The 19,770-nt window shown below is 27.9% G+C and overlaps 1 protein-coding gene across 1 annotated transcript in view; it reads right to left on the reverse strand.

Annotated features, from left to right (window-relative positions):
• The window catches only part of LOC107448921 (neuronal acetylcholine receptor subunit alpha-10-like), a 208,549-nt gene that overhangs the window by 16,510 nt on the left and 172,269 nt on the right, over positions 1-19,770 (reverse strand). Inside the window, exons 6-8 of the mRNA XM_016064298.3 lie at positions 18,233-18,342; positions 8,835-9,018; positions 3,974-4,295 (exon numbers count right to left, since the gene is read on the reverse strand). Of these exons, the coding sequence (XP_015919784.1) occupies positions 3,974-4,295; positions 8,835-9,018; positions 18,233-18,342 (616 nt within the window). The remainder of the gene's footprint in view (positions 1-3,973; positions 4,296-8,834; positions 9,019-18,232; positions 18,343-19,770) is intronic.

The raw sequence follows: 19,770 nt of genomic DNA on the forward strand, positions 1-19,770 counted from the left end.
TAGTACCTCCTTCTTTTCTTAATTTTGATGGCACTCGTTTTTATAAAAAAAAATAGCAATAATGATAGCTAATAAGGCAATATCGTCTTTTCCCTAACGAATCTATAACTATCAATTACGTAACTAACCTAATAAATATAATGAAAAGATATTTAATAACTAAGCCATTTTTTTCTAAACCATTTTAATAACTAAACCATTTCTTAAAGTATTATTTTTTAAAAAACATAAATTCGAAAAAAAGGTCTTTATATGCCAAATAAAAAATAAAATAAACCTGCTTAAAATTAAAAAACGTGTTTTATGATGAAATAATACTGTCTTGATAAGACCGAAACTTAAACTACTGCATAAATATGTACTTCCGTTACGCAGTTAACTCACTATCTAATCGTCACTTCGCGTCGACGAAGTAAGAATGGTGTCTTTTTCTTTCCTTTATAAATGCTATATTTCAATTTTTTTAAAAAGAGAGTAATAAATAAAATAGTAATAAACATAGGTTATTTTTCCTTGAGAGAAACAAAATAAAAATTCGTTTTGTACAAAACGGACAAAAAATTATAACAACATTCAAACAATAAACAAAGAAAACTTGAATACCATATAAAGATTATGACAATAAAATCACAAACAAATCCTAACAAATCCTAGAATTAAAAACTTAGATAACATTATTCGCTCTACAATTAACAAAATTTATACATAAAAGAAACTGAGTGAAAACTATTTTTAAAAAAAAGATAATATTTTTCTAATGACAATTAACAGAATTTAATCGCTGTGTTCCAACTAATCTTTTAATGTCTTAATTAAAATAATACATCAATAATTGCTGACAAAGAGACCTGCTAGTTTTAAGAAATTTGATTGCGTTTTCCAATTAAACTGTTAGAAAAAACTAAACATTCAGCTGGTTTAAACGTTAAAAACAAAAATAAAAACTTGTGATAAATAAATTTACCTTTTGGATAAATCTCTTAAATGAAGATCAAAGTACGGATAAATTAAGTAACGAACTCCAGATTCCGATAAACTGAAAAAAGATTCAATAATTATCCAGTTTCTAGTTTTTAATAAAATGCAATACCCGCTCTTGCCGAAATGAAATAGGAAAAATATTCAGCGCAGCGATTGAAAATCCGAGCTTTAAATGAGTCCCTTTTTTTTTTCAGTTCTCCAAATAAGAAACGGATAAAAAGAGACGTAAAAAATAATACTTTAAATTAAATTTACTGGGGTGGAAGTAAATAAAAAGAAAAAGTTAAAAGAAATAAGTATTTCTTTTTCATTTCTATTATTTTTCTTTTTTATTTTCTTTCTAAATTGCATTCTACGCACTGGAACAAAATTTCTCAAATTGCTTTATTCGTAATTTCTTCATTGTATCTGTATTAAGTTTAAATTGTTCTGCGAATTTTTTTCCTTCCCCCGTTTACTTTTCGTTATTTGACTGTTTGTTAAACAACCAAAGCTCTATTAAAGATAAATTAAATCATGAAAAAAAAAAACAGTACATCAATAATAAATACCAATAAAAGCTGCAGTTCAGCAATTAAATGTGTTTATTATTCTTACAATTGAAGTTAAATAAAACTAAAAAAATTTAATTTAAAAAAAAATCGTGCAACATTTTTCTTCAGAAATTAAAATATTTTTACCTAAACAACTAATTCAATGTAAAAACAACGAAAAAGTGTTTGAGTGAAAAATTTAACAAATTTGTGTATTGAAATTTCAATGTAAAAATCTCAAGTTTGTAGCAAATGATATCAATATTTTCTAAAAAATAAAAATACCGAAATGAAACATTTTTGAATGTTTTTACCTGAAAACCTATTCAACCGAAGTGCCTTAGTTTTCAGATATTTGTTGTTTAATTTTAAGGAATTTAAAGAAATTTTGGCCGTTTTAAAATTAAATAATAATAAACACTGATTACAAACATTCTCTTTAAGTTGTCTTTGAAGTTTTATAATCAGGGTTCCAGGAATATATCGAAATAAGCAAAAAAAGAAAATTACCGTTTAGAATTTAAAATTTATTCCTGAATGAAACACATGTGTTAAATTCCTGAATTAAACACATGCGTTAAATTTAAGGAACTGAAGAAAGTTTTTTTCTGTTTTAAAATTAAATAATAATAGACACTGATTCAAATATAATTGTTAAAATTAACTTTGGAGTAAGTGAGTTTTATAATCAGGTGCAAATGTATTTTGACCAAGTAGTTATGAGATATATCAAAATAAACAAAGAAAAATCTCATTCAGGGTTTTAAATTTCTGACTGTTTTCCTAAATTATATGCATATATTTAAATTTATGGGACTGAAATTTTTTTTGTTCCAATAGTTTAGGCAAAACAGAAGTTTGTTTGTTAATTGACTTTTTAAACTTTTTACAAAATTTCCAAAATTTTTTCAAGTATAATTCCCTGTTAAAAATAATTTTCAACAGTTATTTATTATTTACAATTACTTTATTTAAAAAATTATTGCAAAAAGTGCATTTTTGTCATTTAAAATTGCATACTTTAAACCAAATAAACATTTGCATACTCGACAATTCAGATATTTTTCCGAATTAAGTGCTGTCAAATGTTCTTTATGTACGCATAAAAAATCAATTCAATTTGTATGAATCAATTTTAAAGAACACTAGCTTTTTATATACTATTCCATTAATGTAAGAAAAATTCCAGAAAAAAAGTGGATTCGAGTCGCAGCGACAGGAAAAATTACAGCCGCGCCACCATTATATAAGAATATAGGATAGAGAGCGTATATTCGATTAATCTGTTAGTGTGGGAGTATTTTGAAACTCCTGAAAGTCATGTTAAAGATGGACAGATTCAGAATTAAACAATGTGCCATTTCTTAGTGGCAGAAGGTGAATGCTTCTTTATTTACCCTGGCAGAGCACTGTACAAATGTAACGAGTAATAACTCTTCTATTATTTCATCATCAGCAATAATGGATTGAATGGAGATAGATCATAGTGTTTGCTTGCATTTGTCTTTGAAGATCCGCTAAAGGATGTGCAGAAACTTTTACAATATTTGTTTTCAGCCGTTCATGTTAGACTAGTGGTTGGAAATCAATGATCCGCGGCTCACCCAATGTTATTGAATAAGGAATATTGGGTGATCTGAATGATTTTTTTTTCAATTTATTTTCTGCTTTCTGAAATAATGCTGATTCTGAAATAAAAGAGATGTGACCCAACGGCAAAATTTTTATTTAAAAAAAAATAATGAGAAGTCATAAATTATAAAAACATTTGCCGTCAACTGTTCTGGACATCAGTTCTCGCCATTAACAGGCAAAATTGGATTGATGAAACCGCTAAAAAAAACATACTTCTTTATAGAAGCAGCTATCTTTAGTACGTAAAAGTACCTTAAATTCTCTCTTGAAACTCTTCTGGTGATCTATTATGTCCCCCCTTGTAACCTTGAATAGCTGTGTTGCAATTGTTGCAGTATTTCCTTCATATGTGAACGACCCCAATATTGTCCAATAGAAATGACGAATGAACAACTATGTGTCAAAAATTTCGAGGTGGAACTAATGCTACTTCTATAAGAAACTAATATAACTACATTTTATTGACTACGTGCTATAAACTTTCTACGGTACGAAACTACTATAACTAGGCCTAAATATAATGCTATGTCCTATGACCGAATCGTACTCTTTATAATCTTATCATGAAGGCTTTTTAATATATTACGCATAAATCTAAAAGAAAAGAAAACACTTTATGGTAAAGCTCGTTCGGTAGTTTTGCATTAAACATACATCGATGTATGTCATTTTAACATGAACTAGGATCAAACACTTAAAACTCTTTAAGAAACAAATATGTCTTAATTTTATTTATTATCAACATTTTATTTTCACGCACATCTGGAAAAAAAACCCACTAATTAAGGTCACCATTAATAATAAACACCATTCAAACAATGTACCTAGGAGTGGTAGTTGTGGTGCAGGAGCCTTAGGACCTCCTCCGGTCGCCACAGAAATGAGAAGTAAAGAGAGAAAGCAGCCCATTGCTAATGTGACTCTTTCAGCTGATGAAGCAGGTACAAGGAAGGTAAGAGCAGCTAACCCTGTTATCAGGAAACATGGCAATACTTGGCGAAGCAGATGAGGTCCGGGACGTCGCCTCAAGACCAGAGAGAATGCCAAGGCTTTCCCGCTTCCAGGACTGACTAGCACATCTTCGAGATAAAACTCGGGATTTGGATGATAGTTTGAGAGATCCGTTGGTTCGGCAGTGAGTGTGACCTGGGATTACAAAAAAAAAACTTTTTGTAACAAAACAAGTATCGTTTTAATTACGAATTTCAATAGTGGTTATACTGACTAATTGGCAACAATGAGATCGTGTGTTTATTAATATACATAGTTAATCATATGGGTCAATGAGTGATGAAATTTTGGGAAAATGATTGATTTGGTAATTGCAAAAAAATGAGCTTCAGTGTAAAATTCGTTTAAGACTTTTGCTGCTGATCTCACGTAAGAACGTGGTTTTGCTACGCTAGTGAGTATCAGGCGCTAGTGTGAGATCAACAACGAACGAAAGTGTGAAAGTTTTTTTTTTAGGGAACAAAGCCCAAGTCGAAATACACAGCTAATCATAACCTTTAACATGGGCTAAAAATAAGAAAACCTTTACAGTTAGAATTGCCCACGTCTCATTATCATAACATTTGACTAGCTCATTTTTCGTATTATACACATAATGTATTTTAAATCCAAATATATATATATATATATATTTATGCGNTGGGAAAAATTTTAGGAAGTGATAGTACACACCCAGACAAACAATTTTTATCAAAGAATGCATGGTCGAAAACAAAACGCAAAGGTGCTGGCGCATTTGGAAAGTTTTTTCATGCAAACGAGAAGGCGCCATTCCTATTGCGAGTTACTGCGCTACGTTATTTGTCGCCAAGCTTTCGGCCGCTGCAGGGAAAGTTCGCCTATCTTTTCTTCGCCATTGTACCAGCATAGCCGCTGCCGGCCACTGTTTTGAACACTTATTGTAATCACATGCCATTAAATTTGCTTTTATAACTTAACTTCATCGTTCTTTGTGTGTTTTTGCCTCATGATAACATAACGAACATAAACTTTGATGCCTTCTAGCGGTTTTGGGTTTTGTTTTCGACCATGCATTCTTTGATAAAAATTGTTAGTCTGGGTGTGTACTATCACTTCCTGAAATTTTTCCCATCTTTTTAGAATCACCGTGTATATATTGCCCTCTAACATGTCAGTTAGCCATACCACTTTCTACTTTGTAGGTTCCTGAGAAATTCTAGATGTTGTATCCTTACGGTTCCTTTTATGGTTTCAATAAACTGTGATTTATGAACGCGGTTCATTTCGTTTAATTTGTTAATCCAATGGAATATTTTTTTCTAATACATAAAGAATTTGCATTTTACAGAATACAGTCCAAGTTTTTGGCCTGTTGGAATGAAATATTTTGAGCGGTGAGGAGAGTAATGAATTGAGGTACTAATAAGCATTGTCACATTTTATCATCATTCAGGTTAAATTTATTTGTATTCTTCGTTTACCCCTATGCGGCAACCAATTAAAAAGACTTCAAGAGACGGGTTGAAATTCTCGAGACCCAAAAATTACCCTTCTTTCATCAAAAAGGGCAACGACAAAGGTTCTCATAAAAGCAATTCACGCTGGAGTGAATTTACTCACAAAGCAATGATGCCCCCAGAAGCCAAACGGCACAAAAATCACGCCAACAAAAGAAAAAGAAGACAGCTCTTTTCCAAGAAAACCCCCTCGAGTGAAACAACGAGGAATTAAATGCAATCGTAGTCAAAAGAATGCGAGATAAAGCACTCTGCCGATCTAAGAGACAGTGGCGTACCTGTCTACATAGCTTTGGGGGGTGACGCATTGCTCTAAGGGTTTTGGCAAGCTTCCTAAATCCGCTTGCAAAACTTTCCGGAAACTATATTCCTCTTAAAAAGGTGGCACGTTTGCGCCAACTGGAGAAACAGGAAAAGATGACGGAAGAGGGACTTCAGAAATTAATGCGGTATGCTCTCCTGACGTGCCTCCTTTTGCAAGAAAATGAATCATCTGCGCCCCTGTGACCGTGACAAGTTTGGGAGAAATGGGGAATTTTTACTCTACATACCGCAGTCAGAAGTGGGAGAGAATTTTGTCGAAGTCGCCAAGGAGAACTGAAGTATGAAAAAAAAAATTTTAAATGAGTGCCTTCTGAGTTTATTTAGAATATTTGGCGGTAGAGATAAGAAATGGGCCTCGTCAAAAGTTAGAAAAAGAGTGCTGCAAGAAAATTCTTACTGGGTAATAGGGATAGCTTTTATTTTCAAGGCTAGGTATGTTTTTTTGAATGAAAAATATAGTTCTCTTTTTTTCGTGTATGTTAGCACTAGAATTACAGTAACAAGAAACCACAAATCATAAATATTTTAAAATTGTGTAAACCTAATCACTTTGTAACTCCATAATCTAATACTTATAAATAAAGTTTGAATAGGATTGTCATGTACTAATTACAAGGGTAATAAATTATGCAATTTAAAGAAACGGGTGAAGGCATCTAAATAAAACTGCACCTACAGTTTCAGATTAATTTCTAGGCATTGGCAAGAATTTTGAATAAAGATTATATATTTCATAATCCAAGAAATAGTCATAAAGATCATTCGTTTATATCTTGCTAAAACTGAAATCAGCGTTCTTCGGGTTGCTAAAACTAAAGTTAGAGTTCTTTGGATTGCTAAATCTGAAGTCAGCGTTCTTTGGGTAGCTAAAACTAAAGTTAGTATTCCTTGGATTGCTAAAACTAAAGCTAGTGTTCTTTGGAGTGCTAAAACTGAAACCAGAGTTCTTCGGGTTGCTAAAACTAAAGTTAGTGTTCTTTGGAATGCTAAAGCTGAAGTCAGCTTTCTTTGGGTAGCTAAAACTGAATTAGTGTTGTTTGGATTACTAAAACTGAAGTAAACTCTTTGAGCCGTTAAAATTGAAGTCGTGGTCTTTTGGATGCTGGAATTAAAGCCGTAGTGCTATTTGGTAACTAAAATTGAAGTCATTGTGCTTTTTGGTCACTTTCCCCATCTCTCTCTCTTTTTGTTGCTGAAATTTACTTGAACTCTATTGTTTAGTGAACACTATAAAATTAAAATCCTTATCACTTTTTACGCTGCTTATTAACACACAAACTTAGCTTTAATTGAAAAGAGGTAGACAAGTATTAAGAAGTGAGTGATGATTCTATCGTAAATATCAATGATATTTTACGTAAGTGACGATTCTATCAAAAAAAAATTTATCGACTAAAAAAGAAGTGAGAAATTATGCAACAGAATAAATTGCAAACAGATTAAAGTTTTAAGATTGTTGTATGTTTGAAGATCAGCATCTGCAAACATACAACAAACAAAAATTTACAATACAAAAATTTGCAAACAGATTGATTGCAAACAAACCGTTCGTACACGAATCGAAACCAAGTAAAATAAAACACATTTTGGAAAAAAAGGAAAGATATATATGATAAATTTATTTTATCATCATCGTAGAACTTGTGTCAACAATTGCACTCCCTGTTTATTTGTTTGAATGGAAGATTTCTGAAATCTGCATGTTAAAGACAAAATAAGCAAATAGTTAAAATATGGTGACTTTATTTACTCTATAATAGGGGATAGTTTGAACTACCAATTAAAATTCAATATTTGTCTTACGTAAGATGATGATACCAATATTATTTACTAACAAAAATAATCCTATAATTTCGTTCAATGAATTAAGAGGTTTTTCGAACAGATTAATAGGTCAATTAAAAAATAAAGCATTTTGAAAATTAAACACAATATATTTATTTTGTGAAGGAATGTTTATAAAATTTCTAATAAATCTTTTAAATTATGACTTTAGAAATTGTAGTTCTTGTTACCATACATTTATTAAAAAATTCAAAATTGAAAATTTAATTTTACCAAATAATTGAAATTTATGCTACGCACTAAAGTATCATGATAAAATTACTACATTTTACCATCTTTACCATGCTTTATCCCACATTATAAAACCATAATTTGTTTTTAATTGCACCAAAGCCATTACCAAGGCGATTTGATAAAAATTACTGAGCTTTTTTGTGTTCTCAGAGAGCCAGAAACATTGTGATTTCTAACATATTCTTGCAGTTTTCACATTACTTTCTTTTCATTGTGTGAAATCGATAATAAATCATTCTTTTAAGGGCCCTTTTTTTTAATTATCCTAAAAACGGAGAAAAATTAATGTGTGATGACTTTCCTTGAAAATTAATTGCTATATAAAAAGAAAGCAATGTATTATTGTAATATGATAACATCAAAACCACTTGTGATTAAAAATATGATAGGACTATTATGAAATATTAAAAGATATGATTAACGTGTTAAAACGTATCATGATGTAGAAAAATGTATCATACTACAACAAAATGTATCGTACTAAATAAAAACGTATCATACTATATCAAACTTCAAAATTATTCCATAAAATCATTAGCTAAGTGTTACTATTATAATGTTATGTTGATAAATTTATAATATTAAAGTGTTCCCTTTTTAGGTTAAATTAGGCTCATTATATGGCATTTAATATTCCACAGTATTGTTGCTTTTTTATGTGCTTGATACAATGCTTACGATTGGTTTAAACAAACTTTAAGAGCATCCACGCTCTTTAAAGCGCTCCTTCAAAGAGTTAGCAGAGAAAAGCGCAGTCGAAAACACTCAGCTTGCTGCAAGTGAAAATCGTTACCTGTTGAGTGTCGTACGACCATGAAGTGAAGTTTAGATGGCAGAGATGAAAATCGAATGGAAAGAATCGAAGATCCAGTGCGCATGTGCTCTTCAGTAGTATCTGAGTCGTCCAAGAGATGTCGCCACTTGAGCGAAGAACAGCGTGGTCTCTTTCTAAATTCCATGGTGTTGAGGGATCGGCGCTGTGGAGATAAAGAGAAAAGGAATATTTATTTCTTCTTTTTTAGTTCGAAGGTTGCGGAATCTAATCAATCGGAATACGTTATTTATAAGGGAGACCGATTTGTTTTCAGCCAGGTTTTCTTCTTTCGCATTAGAAAGAAAATCTATTCAAAAGCAGAATTGTTCGATTGTCAAACCTTTAAAGAACCATGATTATATTTCTGCTAAAAGCATTTTGTAAAAAGAACTGCAAAAACATTGTTTATGTATCCTTGCATGCTTAAATAACATTATAATTTTTTGGATAACTTACCTAGTGATCTAGTAAAAAGTAAATTTTGCGTACACTGTAAAAAAATCTGTTAAATTTACTGAAAAATATAACTTCAGTTAGTGTGCCTGTATAAAACCGTTTATTTCACAGAAAAAATCTGTTATTTAAAAACGGACATTTGTTTTTTAAACAGATAAGTACATTTATTTTTATTAAAAAAAAACTGTTATTTTAACAATAATAACTGTATAAAATAACTAAGTTATTGTGGTTGGTGCGAGCCAACAGCAGAGTTTGTAAGACCAGTCAAAGCCGGGATGTGATCTCGAGTCCATGCATTAGTCCGGCACTCCGTCCCCTGAGTTCCAGTTTGGTCATGAAAAAAAGTTTTAAACTGTCCTTATCTAAAATGTTTTAATTACTGAAGTCACAGTTAAGTGTAAAAACTTTTAAGCTATCGTGGTCCACCCTTATAAAATTGTCTGACATTTTAACTTAATGAAAAATTATATCTAAAGACACATATTAATTAGACAGAGTATCAATTTAACAATTAAGTCGAATCACAATTTTATTTATACGATGTTCAACACAGTGAAATAATTGCTGAAAAGTAAAAGCAAATATAGAAAATAATTGTAAAATCGATTTAAAAAAAAAAGATTAAGTTATCTTACGGTAAGAAAAATTTATGGTAAAAACTAGAATTTGAACAGACAGTTTTACTCCGTTTGTGATCATGGTGAAAAACTGAAAAAAACTGTTTTGTGTAAAACAGCTTTGAAATGTCAGATGTACAAAAAAAAAAGAAAAAAAATCCGAAACTTTCAGCAGAGAGCAGATAAAAGCAGAAAAAAATTTTATTGATTAAAAACAAACAAAAAAAATTTTATTGATTAAAAACAAACAAAAAAAAATTATTATCTTTAAACAAATTTTTTCTATAAAAATATGTTTATATATTTATTTTTTTGTTGTAGAATTTACAGTATCTCTGCATAACACTAATACTTGATACTTCATTTATGAAATAAAACAAATGTCAAATTTATTAAAATAATGCAATTAAAATAAAATCCCCAAAAAAGTGTTTCGTTAAGTGTATTTTGTAAATTAATACGCTTCTTATAACTATAACTATTCATATTACAACATATCAAGGAATTATTTTGTTTTGTTGATGCATTAGGTATTTAAAATACTTTATGTTCAAAATTCAGTTTTAATTGATAAATTCATTTGTAATAATGTTTTATTTTAGTTAACTAATCTAAATTTATTTCCCCCATTTATGCTTCTAGACAAGCATTGAAAAACTTTTGATGTATAAGAAAAATTCGAATATATTTTATGACTAACGAAAACGAATTTGCATTTTTTGCAAATTCAACGCAATGCAAACAAATTTACTCGAATTTTTGCAATAAAATTTTTAAATGGTATTTTTCGTTTGGATAAGGTTATAGATAATTTAAATATGACTTTTTTGTTGTAGTTTTAGGACAGATTCAAATATATTCGATAAGATATTGAGAAACTATAAATTAATGTAGTTACAAAACACTGACTGCGTAACCTTGTATGGTCAAAAAATTTATTGTATTGAACTTTAACGTTAAAGAAATTAAAAATATTAATCACATTGAAAAAATTTATTCCTGCAGAAACTGTTTAATATCATTAAAACAAAACCACTACATTTTAATTTTCTAATTTTAAATAATTTTCAAACTATTTTACCACTCGATTCAAAAAATGTGTCATAATTTAAAATGTCAAACTATTTAGCTACAATTTTTCACCACTCGATTGATTTTGAATCACTTTACATTTTTTTCCCTATTTATGTGTCACAAAATTCTTTGAATTCATTATCGAATAACTTATTATGATAAATTAAATAAAGAAAAAATGACTTTTTTTTATTTACATATTTTAAAATAAAAAATTGACAGTATTCACTATTTCAAGTTTCAGATATGTTTCTAAAATGAAAGTTAATTCAAACAGATATATGCAGAGGTGTTAGTTTGCCCCCGAAAAATACCCTCCGATTAGAAAACCCTGAAAAAAAGAGTGAGGTTACTGCAGAGAAGAAACGGCTACTTATTTTTCAAAAAAGGACCCAAATATATATTTAAACTTTCTTTTTTTATGTTAGTGATAGAAATTATTCTCGAATAATTATTCTCGAGTGACAAAACTTTCTTACAACAAGTTATTAAATGCAAATAATATTTAAATTTTAGTGATTTTAAACTCGCTTGAAAATCATATTTCAGTCGTCATAAAAAGTTTTGCTTNTAAAAATTTTATTGATTAAAAACAAACAAAAAAAATTTTATTATCTTTAAACAAATTTTTTCTATAAAAATATGTTTATATATTTATTTTTTTGTTGTAGAATTTACAGTATCTCTGCATAACACTAATACTTGATACTTCATTTATGAAATAAAACAAATGTCTCAAATTTATTAAAATAATGCAATTAAAATAAAATCCCCAAAAAAGTGTTTCGTTAAGTGCATTTTGTAAATTAATACGCTTCTTATAACTATAATAACTATTCATATTACAACATATCGAGGAATTATTTTTTTTGTTGATACATAATGTATTTAAAATACTTTATGTGCAAAATTCAGTTTTAATTGATAAATTTATTTGTAATAATGCTTTATTTTAGTTTACTAATCTAAATTTATTTTCCCCATTTATGCTTCTAGACAAGCATCGAAAAACTTTTGATATATAAGAAAAATTCGAATATATTTTATGACTAACGAAAAAGAATTTGTATTTTTTGCAAATTCAACGCAATGCAAACAAATTTACTCAAATTTTTGCAATATAATTTTTAAATGGTATATTTTGTTTGGATAAGTAAATTTAAATATAACTTATTTGTTGTAGTTTTAGGACAGATTCAAATATATTCTATAAGATATTGAGAAACTATGAATCAATTTAATTACAAACCACTGACTACGTAACCTTATATGGTAAATAAATTTATTGTATCCAAAATTTATTCCAATAGAAACTGTTTAATATCATTAAAACGCAAAACCACTATATGTTAATTTTCTCATTTTAAATAAGTATCGAACTATTTTACCACTCAGTTCAAAAAGTGTGTAATAATTTAAAATGTCAAACTATTTAGCCATAATTTTTCACCACTCGATTGATTTTGAATCACTTTACATCTTTTTCCCTATTTATATGTCACAAAATGCTTTGAATTTATTATCGAATAACTTATGAAAAATTGAATAAAGAAAAAATCACTTTTTTTATTTACATATTTTAAAATAAAAAATTAGCCGTATTCACTATTTCAAATTTCAGATATGTTTCTAAAATGAAAGTTAATTCAAACAGATATATGTAGAGGTGTTAGTTTGCCCTGAAAAATACCCTCCGTTGGAAAACCCTGAAAAAAAGAGTGAGGTTAACTTATTTTTAAAAAAAAGACCCAAATATATTTATGTGATGTTGATGAAAATTATTCTCGAGTAAAATAATTATAAAAAATGACAAAACTTTCTTACAACAAGTTATTAAATGTAAATAATATTTAAATTTTAGTGATTTTAAACTCGCTTGAAAATCATATTTTAGTCTTCAATTTATTTCTCAAATGTCAATTTAATATCAAAAATTTATTCTGGTGTAAAATGAACAATAAGATTTAAAGATTTAGCATCCTAAGTTGGCTAGACCTATCTTTTGGTCTAGATGCATGAGATGGTAGTTTATCTCCCCTCCCCGCCTCTACACAACACTGGTCCAAACATAGTCTTAAGAATAAAGATCACGAGTTTGAAAATATATATTATAATAAATGCCACTTCAGGGGATAATCCATTATTATCGATGTCATGTCAGGAGATTAAAAGAAATGGTCTGCAACCACTGTGTTCGAATTCTCCTTACTCAGATCATACCGACATGCTCTCTAAGTCGGGATCAATAGTGTCCAATTTTTCCCAGAACAATATTTCATGAAAGGGGTGGAGAGAGCAGGAGAGCCACGAGCGTCAGGTTAAAAAGAGCATATGACTTCATACAAAATATGATCCTAAACTACAAATTTATAACAGTTCCGAGTTCTAATGTTATATCGAGTTATATCGAAAAAAAATAAACGAAACACCATGTATAGCTTTTGATCTAATGATAGGGTTTTTACATACTGGGACTTAATCTCAATGGTTTTCAGACTTAATCTCAATGTCCCGCTAAAAATGGATTTTACGGTAAAAATCACCACCACCCTGAGTGTCGGTACTTCTAGCGTAATTTTATCCATAATTTTTTACCGTGTAGACACTTTTTTTGAAGTTGTTTTTTTTATCGATGTAGGACACCTTACCTACTCTAACCCCAATAGTTTAAAAAAAAATTACGTTGCGACCTTAAAGATGCTAATTAGAGAGAGATATTTTAAGTGACAAAATCAGACACAAAAACATTATTTTTTCTGAACAAATTTTTTATCAACGTATGGATTTTACTGTAAAAAGTATCACCAACCTGACTGACGGTACTTTTTACGTTATTTTATAAAAAAAATTTTTACCGTGCAGACATTTTTTTGAAGTTTTTTTTTTTTATCGATGTAGGACATCTTACCCCAATAGTTTAAAAAAAGTTACGTTACGACCTTAAAGATGCTAATTAGAGAGAGATATTTTAAGTGACAAAATCAGACACAAAAACATTATTTTTTCCGAACAAATTTTACATCAACGTCTGGATTTTACTGTAAAAAGTATCACCAAACTGACTGTCGGTACTTTTTACGTTATTTTATAAATAAATTTTTACCGTGCAGACATTTTTTTGAAGATGTTTTTTTATCGATGTAGGACACCTTACCTACTCTAACCCCAATAGTTTTAAAAAAATTACGTTACGACCTTGAAGATGCTAATTAGAGAGAGATATTTTAAGTGACAAAATCAGACACAAAAACATCATTTTTTCTGATCAAATTTCTTATCAAGGAATGGATTTTACTGTAAAAAGTACCACCAACCTGACTGACTTTTTACGTTATTTTCGCCACATTTTTTCATCACTTGATTGATTTTGAATCACTTATAACTTATTTAAAAATTTAATATGATGTGTAATGTATATTCCATTCTCCAAGATTGTTTATAAACACTATAGAGTTAGCAAAGCTAAGAAAAAAGAATTTAGTGCTTACACAGAATGAAATTCTAAATCCAAATATGGCCTCAAATACCGGCAATTTGGGTGCATCATTCGTTAAATCTATTTTACCGTAAAATCTATTTTTATCGTAAAATATTATTTCGTAAGTTTTAAAGAAATATTTATTCAATTTATGATTCAGTGATTTTAAAGTCATTATTACTTTAAAAATATCCGGGGCTTTTCTGTAAGATGTTCCGGTAAAAATGGATTTTACGGTAAAAAGTACCTCTACCCTGAGTGTCGGTAATTTTTACGTAATTTGATCCATAATTTTTTACTGTGTAGACACTTTTTTAAGGTTATATCTTACCGAAGTTTGACAACTTATCTACTCTAACCCTTATAATTTAAGAAAAATTTCGTTCCGATGAGTTAATATAATGTTAAGTAAAAATTTTAAGAAATTCGAAACTAAACAGTTTAGAATTAATTCAATCTCTCAAGGTACTCGGATAAATTACAGTCAAAGTTGTGATTTTTGAATATTATTTTGCTTATTAATATGAATTTCAAAATGCCATTCTGATTTGTCTAATAATTGAGACAATGCAAGTTTGTGTTTGTTTTGTGACATTTTATGTTAGATACTTTCCCGAAAACTAGCTATTTGAATCGTAGTGATAAGGAAACTTTCATTTTCTCAATGCTCCAATTTAATTTATTTGCAATCTTCTTAAAATTCTCAATTTTAATTTTGAACGCCGTTAAAATCTGTCAGACGGAAAACTTTTGCTCACGATAATTAGTTTGGAATTGAAAATTCAGCATGAACGCATAGATGATTTGGCAGTTGTAAAGTTTTACCCAGTTTACAAACATAATCACAATTCTGTATTAAATTTTACTCTAATTTATTGCAACAATTTGCTTTTTGGAAAGACTGTAGTGAATGATTGTATTTGTAACAGAAATAAATGAAGGTTGAATTCTTTCTAAGGGAATACTCCGGTGATAAATACTCCAACTCTTATAAAATATTCCAAACAAATGTAAAGAACAACATGTAAAATATGTGAATATTTTTTGCGTGATAATTGTTCCTTATTCTAAATAACTTTTATATAATAATCATAGTTCCTTATCCTAAATATCTTTTATACAATAATCACAGTTCCTTATACTAAATATATTTTTTATGAAATTATCATAGATCCTTATTCTAAATATCTTTTATAAAATTGTTATAGATCCTTACCTTTAATATCTTTTGTATAATAATCATAGTTCCTTATCCTTAATATATTTTATGTAATAATCATAGTTCTTTATCCTAAATATCTCTTATAAAATAGTCATAGTTCCTTATCCTAAATATCTTTTGTATAATAATCATGATTTCTTATCCTAAATACCTTTTATATAATAATCATAATTCCTTATCCTAAATATATTTTATAAAATAATCATATTTCTTTATATCTTAACTATATTTATAAAATAATCACAGTCCTTTATCTCAAATATTTTTTTATAAAGTAATCATTGATAATTATCCTAAATATCTTTTGCATAATAATCATAGTTACTTATCCTAAATATCTTTTATATAATAATCATATTTCCTTATATCCTAAATATCTTTTATAAAATAATCACAGTCGTTCCTCCTAAATATTTTTTTATAAAATAATCATTGATCCTTATCCTAAATATCTTTTGCATAATAATCATAGTTATTTATCCTAAATATCTCTTGTATTATAATCATAGTGGAATAATCATAGGCCATCTACAGTAAGTATTATAATGATAATTATCCTTTAAATATTTTTTTAAATTATTTCGCATAACCTTAAAGCTAATAATCTTGCACGGAGAAAAGAAATCTGATAAAATTAATGCATTGTATGGTAAAGACGTTTCTGGTACCAAAAGAATTCTGATTAATGAAACCAAAACATATGCTATTTAAAACATTCATTTGGTGATTTTTCAGTTTATACTGTTTTGTTATGGTTTATCAGAAATTCTGGTTTCCAAAATTAAGAAAACTTTTCCAATTATAAAAAGTTCCTGAGTTTAATGTGTTTGTTTTATTCGTAAGATATTACGTTTTTGTTTCATATCATGGAGAATACACTGTGAAAAATTCCGTATCAAATAATGGTGTAAAATACCGACACTTTGAGTCCATCATCCGTAAAATACATTTTAACGTAAATTTTATTTTTACCACAAAATATTACACCGTAATTTTCACAGTAATATTTATTTAATTAGAGTGATTCAGTAATTTTACGTTAATTATTGCTATAAAAATTGCGACATGTCAGAATTTTTGCTCAGTAACGTGTTCTGGTAGAAATGAGTTTTACGGTAATGCCTGTATTTTTTACAATAATCTGATTCGGAATTTTTAAGAGAGTAGTAAGAGAATATAATAGAAAGAGAGAGAATGTTTTGAAATATGGTGGATAAATGAAACATAACACTCTTTATTTTTATAATTTAAGAAAAATTATATTTATGCATAAAAAGAACTTGAGTTTAATGTGTTTATTTTATTTACAGCAATTTCGTCTTAAAATGTATTTTAGAAAAATAGAAATATTTTGTGAAAGATTGCTTCGTTTATTTTTATGTTGGAAGTAAAATTACAGAACTTTAAACTCAATAAATTGGACCTCAGTAATTGAGATAAATTTTCTTCTGTCAACGTAATTGTATAACATAAATTGCTCGAATATCATATAAAATCAATAACTAACAAGCTCAAAAACTTACAAATGAACTGATATTATAAACTTAAACTAAAAAAGAAAACGAAGTCTTTTAATAAAGGCAGGAAGATTCAGTTTCTGATTAACTGGAAAACGACCTGTACTAATTGGATTAAAGTATTAGTATCCGAATTGGGAAATATGAATTCAATAAATTGATAGACAAGATTCAAATACGAATGTCAGTGTACTAGATATTTTGTTTTACATTAATGGGATTTTCGTAAATTTTTCTTTTTAGTTTAAAAACATTTCTTTTTCAAAATATTTCATTTCAAAATATATTACTTATTTATTGGTTTTGTATTTATTAACAAATATTATGTTATTAATTTTACTTTTAAACAGGAATAAGCTTCTTTTAAGTTAGGTTTTAACTTTTAAAATATATCATTAAAATAATTACTTTCACCAAAATTGAGATAAACAATTTATTGCAACCAATTATTTATATAAATGTAATTACTTGAAACTAACTAAAACCATTCGCTTGGAATAGTATTTCAAATTAAACTGCTTCTTATCAGCAAAACTAAATGCATGAATAATTTCAAAATCTGGTATAAATAAAAAAAAAACTCTTTAGTGGATCTTGGATTTTTTTAAATGCAAATTTTAAAAAAATGAAATAGAAAAAAATTTATTAAATTTTTTTTCACTCAAAATAATTGGAATATTAAAAGAGCTCATGGATGAAAAACAAAATCCCTGTAATCATCTATGCATTAAAAAGTTAAAGGAACGATTTAGAAAATAGTTTGTTGCGAAACTGAATAATTATGTTATTAGGGACTATTATTTTATTATTATTATTTTATCATTTTTATTTTATCATTATTAATTCATTATTATTAATTTATCAATATTAATTTAAACAGGAAAAATGGTATAATTTTTTTATTTTTAAATGAATGAAAAAGAGAAATAACGTGTGTAATTTTGAAGTTCGAGAGTGATTCACGTGACCGGAAGTGACGGAGTTGTGATAAGAAGCTGAGTCGTACCTACTTGTTACGCAAAATGATATCCGGTCGCCATATTTGTGATGCAGGGATACGAACCGTTGTCACTCCTCCAAAATCGGACGAATTCCACCTAAGGTGAACATCATTCCATTTCTAAAAACACATAAAGAATACTTGTCATTCAATTCATCTATCTATTGTCAGTACATGAAAAACCTTGATTATTTGAAGTAATTGGGATTGAATTATTTGGATTATCGAGTCAACATTGTCTTTTCATCTTCAGAGAAAAGGATTAAAGTAATTTTTAAAACACTCGTGCTTTGCATAATTTTAATGTAGTTTTAACACGATGATTTATGAAACAGAAAGGTCAATTCTTTATAATAATTTGCTAAAAAATGTTTTAAAAAAATATTGTATATTGAGGAGTTTAAACAGAATAATATTGAAATTGAAAAAAAAAAAGAACTTCATTAAAGAACTAATATTGGTCACTTACACAAAATAATATATTCTCCGAAATAATGTGATAAATATTTTTTGAAAGCATACTGAGTTTAGACAGTATATTATTAAACTTATTATATATTATCTATGTTATTATAAAAGTTTTATGTGCACATAAAAAAATTAGACTTCGGAATTGACTTTGGTTAACAGAGCAATTCGGAAAATCGAGGCTCTACTATAGTAACTTAATTCACGAAGTTGATGTTATTATCAAATTTGAATTTTTACGCGCAGAATGATGTCTTAATAATGTAATTACTTTTAAATATTTAATTTTTTATTGTAATTACAAAGCATTTTTCTAAACATATTACGAATTTCCAAACTGTGGCTCCCAAATCAAAGTTGTGATGTCTTTCTTCTCACGAAATGAAAACCAAATCATTTCTTTTTAAAAACCTCGAACACTTTACGTGGAACATTTTGTGAAATTTTATTATTTAGTTTACCAGACCAGCTATGATTATATTGTTTATCAATATAATAATTATAATCAATATAATAATAATAAACAATATAATTGTTTATCAATTATTAAGCAGAATATCAGTCCTATTTTTATCTGTTTATAATTTATGTAATCATACAGTAAATTAAGCCTATTTTCATTGCGTTTAATGATTCTGTTGCTTAGTTTATTAATCCTGTTATTATATAAGTCTTTATTAATCTTCTAATCATTTATGCTATCTATTATATTATTAATTGTTTTAGCAACCCTTTAACTTAACTTATCAATAATATTTTTATTTAATTTTTCAATCCTCCTATTATTAATTTAGCATCCATATTGTTATTTAGTTAATCAATAATCTTATTAATTAATCTATCAATCCTATTATTATTCATATATCAATCCTACTATTTTAAAGTTTATCAAACCTATTATCATTTAGCTTATAAATCTCGTTATTACTCAATTTATTAATACAAGAACAAAATGAAGAGCCTCTAGAATAACACACACTTTTTTTTTATTTTAGGGGATTCTCTTTACAGATTCTTAAAACTGTGGGGAGAAAGAAGAATCTGAAATCAATTATTAGCAATGTTTAAAGATTCAATCTT

This window comes from Parasteatoda tepidariorum, chromosome 6, assembly GCF_043381705.1.
Source record: "Parasteatoda tepidariorum isolate YZ-2023 chromosome 6, CAS_Ptep_4.0, whole genome shotgun sequence".
Taxonomy (NCBI): Eukaryota; Metazoa; Arthropoda; class Arachnida; order Araneae; family Theridiidae; genus Parasteatoda; species Parasteatoda tepidariorum.